The sequence below is a fragment of the Salvelinus sp. IW2-2015 genome, linkage group LG22, assembly GCF_002910315.2.
Source record: "Salvelinus sp. IW2-2015 linkage group LG22, ASM291031v2, whole genome shotgun sequence".
NCBI lineage: Eukaryota > Metazoa > Chordata > Actinopteri > Salmoniformes > Salmonidae > Salvelinus > Salvelinus sp. IW2-2015.
Window position 1 is genome coordinate 7,269,698 of NC_036862.1, and position 7,858 is coordinate 7,277,555.

The 7,858-nt window shown below is 42.0% G+C and overlaps 1 protein-coding gene across 1 annotated transcript; it reads right to left on the minus strand.

The window, feature by feature from the left end:
- Nucleotides 1-1,828: 1,828 nt before the first annotated feature.
- On the minus strand, nucleotides 1,829-7,615 carry LOC111949714 (sodium/potassium-transporting ATPase subunit gamma-like). Its single transcript, XM_023967062.1, has 7 exons — nucleotides 7,556-7,615; nucleotides 7,271-7,332; nucleotides 4,430-4,467; nucleotides 3,153-3,188; nucleotides 2,870-2,944; nucleotides 2,593-2,624; nucleotides 1,829-1,939 (listed from the first exon to the last, which is right to left on the minus strand). The coding sequence occupies exons 1-7, from the start codon at nucleotides 7,613-7,615 to the stop codon at nucleotides 1,907-1,909; spliced, it is 336 nt and encodes a 111-aa protein (XP_023822830.1). The 3' UTR covers nucleotides 1,829-1,906.
- Between the last annotated feature and the right edge of the window lie 243 nt (nucleotides 7,616-7,858).

Consider the following 7,858-nt stretch of genomic DNA (forward strand, 5'->3'; position numbering starts at 1 on the left):
GGCTAAATAACCTTGTTTCGGGAAGGAAGATGTTTGCCGTCGTGGTGTTGTGGACTTTCCACTGACAGCTACCGTCCCTGGCTGTAACAACTTATTTATTCTGGGATAATTAGTCAAGCGCGGCCCTGGCGCCATGATTAATGCACTTTGTCATCGTCAGCACGATATAATCATCCAACACTGCCTGTAGCCTATAGCGAGATGATGCACTTCAAAACGAGTTCAATATCTCAGTAAAAACAACAGCGTGTGGCGGATACAGTCATATACTGTATACAGTCATTGGGTGCAACACGTTTCACGTCGCCTAGGCCTCGTCTACAGCCTAGGCATGGCCTACGGTCAGTTACATTGAAAACTGTACAATAACATCCATTCTTTTAGCTTAGGCTGATAATTATGTGACTATAAAATAGGTCAAATTAAATATCGGTAGAGGTGGTCCCTATCTAGGCCTACCTGGGACAATGTTGCAAGATCATGGGAATTCATGGAAAGGATAACACATTAAAGATAGGATGAACTATAAGCCAAAAATCTTGGCTGTTTTGTGCATAGGATATTCACCCATTTAGCCTACAGGTAGGTGTGTGAGTGTGTTCCTGCCTGCGTGCATGCACGTGCGTGTGTGTGAGAGAGAGAGATGGTGATCAAGGAAATGGAAAAGAGTGAGAAAGATGAGGATCACAACAGGACGATGATAGGTAAATTAGTCTCTGTGTATGTGTGTATATGTGTGTATTCACACCCTAATACAGTGTAGCTGTTGTGGGGGTGAGGATGGTGTTTACAGAATGACACTGCTGAGCCCTTTGACCTAGAGGAGGTCCTGCAGGAGCTGCACAAAAGGGACAAAGAGAGAGGTGAGTAGACTAAGCCTACGAGTCTATTAAAATGTCGGTGTATTCATTCGTTGGGTTCCCGTTGCAAAACGTTTTGCCTGTTGCAAAACGTTTTACAACAGAAACCGTTTGCTCCGAAAACTCTTCAACGTTTCGTAAAAGCTGCGTAGTTCTTAAAAACGAAAGTTGTACTTCATTTTAAATGTATGGTTTCCACTCATTGCCATTCCAATCTGAATAGTCTGCTAAGTGTTTGGCACAAGCTGCACATGTATAATTTAACAATTCTTCCATGCTCCAAAGTGGAATGATGTCTGCGGGGTTCAATCCAACTTCTTCCAACCGCATATTTTTTTTTTAAAGAGGGACTTGACTGAACTAAAATTTCCATTGAAGAACTAAACGGAACTCGTCAGCTTTTGGATTAAACAGACAAAACATTTTGCAACGGAATCCAACTAATGAATACACCCTTGGATGTTTTTCAGGTTTGCTCATAGCATAAGACAAGTCTATGGTCATGGACAAATAATGTTTTGCTTCCATCTCGTGGCCACATACGGTATTAATTCACTACTGAAATGATTGAGAGTGGACAGCAGGGTTTGAACCATCACATTTACGGTTACTGGGTACTTATCTTCCTGAGCCATTAATATCCAGACCTCTTGGCAGTGGTTCATTGTAGGCTTCTGCTAACATAGAGGCTACAGTACTACTTGGCCAGTAAAGGCCTAATACCACAGAATTACATGATCTCACTGACTAATTTACATTTTAGCAGATGCTCTTATCCAGAGCGACATACCGAAGCCATTAGGGTTAAGTGCCTTGCTCAAGAGCACATGGACAGATTTGTCACCTCTAGGATTCAAACTAGTGACCTTTTGGTAACTAATAGGCTATCTGCAACCCAGTATAACACTTTGTCAAATTTACACAGGTTAATTTTCAACTTACTTTGTAATCAACACAGGACAGCTACAGTGGGTCTACAGTTTATCAATACAAAAGGAACGCAGTCTCACACAATACAGTCAACAACATACAAGTGCCCAGCCGTCCTACGGTAGGTGAACCTCTTCAATCTTTCTTTGCTGGAACACACATAGCAGAAGGGCAGGACATTAACAATAGAATTCACAGAATGTTCTCTTGTAAAAATAGTGACTTGTAAAATAGTGAACGTTACAATGCCATTTATATTCCTCCCTTCAGGTATAGTAGATAGATGTAACATAGTCAAGAATTTAACCAATGGATTTTGGTATGAATGTGAATGAAAGCCTAAATGACTCATACTATTACGTATAGTAATATGTACATCATGTACATTCCTCATTCATGAATAATCTCGCATTCTTCCAGGACCCAAGAAACACTTGGAAGATAGACGTTCAGGCAGAAATGATTGAGAGCTGCCACAACTGGTGTGACCTGGAAAAACTTGGCCCAAACCGAGTGAGATGGATGGCATTCATCAACGGCCTATGCTCCTTATAGGAGTGCTTCAGTCAAGTAAGTCTTCCAGACCCATTACTCTATGTCTCGAAACGACCAGCAGATGTCACTTAAATACTGCTTCACAACTGCTTTCCCTGAGAGCAACTTGCTCAATGGGTCACTGTGGCATCAACAACACTACATTTTACTTTCTTGACCAATGACGGAGGGATGTGGACTGCCTCTCATTCAAGATGTAGCCTGTATCTCATCATTGTATTCCATTGTCTGATATCAGGACACTCACCCTGGGCTTTCCACATTGGCGGATTTTGTTGCCTAGGGGATGAGAGAGAAAGACAATCAGTGAGTACTGATGATACAGTCTATTACAGCACTCCCCATGCCCCTAACAGACAGCAAGGCAATAGAGAACACTATCAATAAATTGGTTTAAGGTGGGGTTGTTTAATCGCTTTAAGTCAGTCAGGTTGGAGAGAGTGCACACGCACGCGCACACGCACACGCACACGCACACGCACACGCACACGCACACGCACACACAGTCTGGTCTGGGGACTCACTGGCCAGCAGGAGAACAGACAGGATCATGATGACTGCAACGAAGGTCAGACCTCCAATACGAAGAGTCTGGTAGTCTACAACACAGAGGACACACTCATCATAAGCTTACCTATGGTAACATATCATATCTCTGTCTCTCTGTCTCTGTCTCTGTCTCTGTCTCTGTCTCTGTCTCTGTCTCTGTCTCTGTCTCACTCATTGCCATTAGGCATTATGAAATGACCAAATGACTATCTTTATCAGACAACTATGTTTGTGCAGTACCATTTTGTTGTCTCTTACCGTACACAAATTCTGCATCAGGGTCGTACTCAGTAGCTGAGGAGAGAGCAGAGAACACAAGATAAGATCCAAGAGGATATCCACACTCTACAGGCCGGTACACTCAGAGGAGTGACAGAAATAGAGTAGACGAAGAAACATACTGTTGTCCCATGAGAGGCGTAGACTCATAAAGAAGTAAAATGGTCCCCTCTGATCCTCTACCTACATGGATCTGGGTAAGCGTCAATGGCTGCCTACGCAGGAGGCTCCTGTCTATGTTTATGGTTGTGGATTTTCTGTGGCCTCAATTTCAAATGCCATGCAGTTTAATGATCCCCATGCAATGTACATAAACAAACATACACCATATTATCTAATATACAGTAGCATGGTTTTCAGCCAATCAGCATCCAGGGCTCGAATGTCTCGGTTTCTAATAATACATGACTGACTCAAAAGTCAACCTGACCCACAGAAAGTCAATGTAAATCTCCCAGAGCAGGTCATGCCAATTTGTTTTGACGATCCAGGGTACCTGCTTTGTTTGACCGCTCCATATGTAACGGATGTGAAATGGCTAGCTAGTTAGCGGTGGTGCGCGCGAATAGCCTTTCAATCAGTGACGTCACTCGCTCTGCGACTTTGAAGTAGTGGTTCTTCCTTGCTCTGCGAGGGCCGCGGCCTTTGTGGAGCGATGGGTAACGATGCTTCATGGGTGACTGTTGTTGATGTGTGCAGAAGGTCCCCGGGTCGGGGCGAGGGGACGGACTAAAGTTATACTGTTACACATAGATATGGAGCAGGCTAATATGTTGTGTCTCACTCAGTCAACGGGAAGTAGTGGTGACTGAGAGTGGTTTGTTTGACTACGTGAAGGTGCTTTGGGATTTGTACTGTATGTCTCACAGTGCACTGCGAAGCTAGCTAGCTTGTGTCGGTCTCGATAGCTATCGCATAGCAAATCAACGTTTACTATGTAGCTAGAACAACGAGCACATGATTCCCTGTGGCTTTCTGCCCATTACCTGACTGGCTAATGATGTACATGAAACATGATCAGGCCACAGGTTGTGGCTCTTGCCTGATAAAACCATGGTATCAGAGAAAACTGGGACTAGAGGGGACACCTATGGGCATGATCTCCATTTTTTAAATAAATATATATATATATAGGACAAATTAAATGTATTATGGTCAATCACCATGAACTATAATATAACATAGTGAGTCAAAACGTTAGACCTAGCTATTTGTGTCGATGACCGATAATTGAAATTCAGCAGTGTAAAACATACCTCCAGCGGCGGACATGGTGGCTGGTCTGTGTGAGTGTCTGTTAGGATGAAGGAAATGAGTAAGAGATAAACAAAAGCTGTATCCGTGTCTACAATAACATTTGTTGGATCCCTAGTCATTCACTGTAGTATGGTATGCTTAGAAAATCTGTTTTTGGTTTTACACCAGCGTTTCTGACAGGGCAAAAGTGGTTAAAATGTAACATATTTTAGATTATTTGCTAACTAGACAAACTATCTCAGTAGCACTACCAATGAAAACAGGCATTCTGTTAGTTCTGAAACCCATTGTCTCATGTGGTTATGGATTCAGACAGATTACATTTCAATAATCTGTTTTTAATAAATCTGGGGAATGGTTTTATCCAGTTTTTATGAAAGTCCGTTGACAGGATAAGGAACACTAGATGTCCAAACAAATTGCTTTAGCGGGTTCTTAATCTTCATATATCTGACTAATTCCTAGAGGGACGGTTAGTAGAGATATGATTTAAACATGCATGCACACGCAAAACACCACCACACACCCACACCACACACCCACACCCACACCACACACACACACACACACCACACACCCACACACACACACACACACACACACACACCACACACACACACACACACACACACACACACACACACACACACACACACACACACACACACACACACACACACACACACACACAACATAATCTACTATGTTCTGTTCTTTTGATCTAAATCTCTATGCCTTTAATCATTAATTGCATGGATTGTGAGATTAAAACGTCCCTGAGTCAATTTTGTTCGGCTAGTCTCACGTGTGTGTAAGTACGAGCTGTGAAAGATGTTTTTATTTTTTACTATTTTCTACATTGTAGAATAATAGTGAAGACATTAAAACGATGAAATAACACATATGGAATCATGTAGTAAACTGCTTTTCCTTCACTCCGTGGTCCAACTCATCCCAAACCATCTCAATTGGGTTGAGGTCGGGTGATTGTGGAGGCCAGGTCATCTGATGCAGCACATAGCCCTTACACAGCCTGGAGGTGTGTTTTGGGTCATTGTCCTGTTGAAAAACAAACGATAGTCCCATTAAGCGCAAACCAGATGGGATGGAGTATCGCTGCAGAATGCTGTGGTAGCCATACTGGTTCAATGTGCCTTGAATTATAAATAAATCACAATAAACCAGCAAAGCACCCCCACACCATCATACCTCCTTCTCCATACTTCACGGTGGGAACCACACATGCGGAGATCATCCATTCACCTACTCTGAGTCCAAAAATCTCAAATTTGGACTCATCAAACCAAAGGACAGATTTCCACCGGTCTAATGTCCATTGCTCGTGTTTCTTGGCTCAAGCAAGTCTCTTCTTATTGATGTCCTTTAGTAGTGGTTTCTTTCCAGCAATTCGACCATGAAGGCCTGATTCACACAGTCTCCTCTGAACAGTTAATGTTGAGATGTGTCTGTTGCTTGAACTCTGTGAAGCATTTATTTGGGCTGCAGTAAACTCTAATGAACTTGTCCTCTGCTGCAGAGGTAACTCTGGGTCTTCCTTTCCTGTGGCGGTCCTCATGGGAGCCAGTTTCATCATAGAGCTTTATGGTTTTTGCGACTGCACTTGAAGAAATGTTCAAAGTTCTTGACATTTTATGGATTGACTGACCTTCGTGTCTTAAAGTAATGATGGACTGTCATTTCTCTTTGCTTATTTGAGCTGTTCTTGCCATAATATGGACTTGGTCTTTTACCAAATAGGGCTATCTTCTGTATACCACCCGTACCTTGTCACAACACAACCGATTGGCTCAAACGCATTAAGAAGGAAATAAATTCCACAGATGAACTTTTAACAAGGCACACCTGTTAATTGAAATGCATTCCAGGTGACTACCTCATGAAGCTGGTTGAGAGAACGCCAAGAGTGTGCAAAGCTGTCATCAAGACCAAGGGTGGCTACTTTGAAGAATCTTAAATAGAAAACACATTTTGATTTGTTTAACACTTTTTTTGGTTACTACATGATTCCATGTGTGTTATTTCATCGTTTTGATGTCTTCACTATTATTCTACAATGTAGAAAATAGTAAAAATAAAGAAAAACCCTGAAATTAGTTGGTGTATCCAAACTCTTGACTGGTACTGTATGTGTTTCAGTATTCTGTGTGTGATTTTTCAATGCATGGGTGACATACTATAGCATATAGAAAAGTTATTTATTGCCTAATTGTCCGCTTAATTCATTAACCATGACGCCCCCTACAATCACCCTCTAAAAGGCTTTCATATTAGACAAGAATGCTTCTGCTTTTACTCAATGTAAAACGTACTCAATATGGTATTGTTATAATTTTTGGGAAGGGCTCGTAAAGCAAGCATTTCACGGTCGAGGTCACACCGTTGTATTCGGCGCACGGGACAAGTCATATGTCATGTGTGTGTTGTAGAACACCCTGAGAAAGTCAACATCAATAAAGGCTTATTGCTAGTTCGATAATATTATTCGATTACTGTGCAATTATACACCAGTACAGTTTTCCCCTCCACTGATCAATATGTATGTATAGAAGAGTAATACACCATGTTATTGATATTATAAAGATCGGGATCAAAATCTGATGATTTATGAAAAGCTGGCCCTTTTCCCAACCCCTACACAGTATTTCCCAACTACACATGATTGGCTGGCTGTGATTGCTTATGAGTTGCTTGAGTTAAATAAGCAATAATTCAACAAGTAAGTATACATTTATCCAACACGTGCTCCTATTACGTATTTGAAGTACCAACGGTCTATCAATCTCTAGTCATAGCGTTCGGTTGAACCAGGTTGGACTCACCTGTGGTGCTGGAAGGCTCCTCTGGCTGTGTTCGATCCTCTCAGGTGTGTCTCCTTCTGTCTCTGTAGTCAGCTGCACTCCAGTCACCTCCTGCCCCGTCTACCCCATAATTCAGCCGGTCGGCCCTACCCCATCAGCCAGTCGCTTACATGTTTACAGGCCGATAAAGCGTGGCCTTGAGACCAGATAAATAGTGTGAGATGGTAACCTTTGGAATCATTGAGGCACAGTGTTCACATCACTGTGACTAACCTAGGAGGAAATGCACGCCATTTTGTACCTTACCTTTGAAGTAGCACTCATACAACCTTGCGTGACTTTGAGTTCGGGAATTGGCAGGTTCATTGCATTGTCATTGTGTTGTAGTTCTTGGTAGTGTGACTTTGTAGCTTACCACAATTATGACCAGAATCACAGGTGAGCAGTGGTTGGTGGCTATTTTTCTCCATATAAGTAAACCTTAACATAACAATTAAAACTGTATAACTTAACAAATACGTGAAGGTTATTGGTGATAGACACTTTATTTCTATGCTAAAAGCACAAAATGCAGCTATACAATACAACCTCATGCACAGAATGAACAGA

What these genes read in the sequence shown, in the direction of transcription:
- LOC111949714 (XM_023967062.1), bottom strand. Translation starts at nt 7,615, where the DNA reads ATGAACCTGCCAATTCCCGAACTCAAAGTCACGCAAGGTTGTATGAGT. An exon ending in CACCATGTCCGCCGCTGGAG is followed by an intron (nt 3,189 to 4,429) that starts GTATGTTTTACA and finishes CTCTCTCCTCAG; the next exon opens with CTACTGAGTACGACCCTGAT. An exon ending in GTCTGTTCTCCTGCTGGCCA is followed by an intron (nt 2,625 to 2,869) that starts GTGAGTCCCCAG and finishes CTCATCCCCTAG; the next exon opens with GCAACAAAATCCGCCAATGT.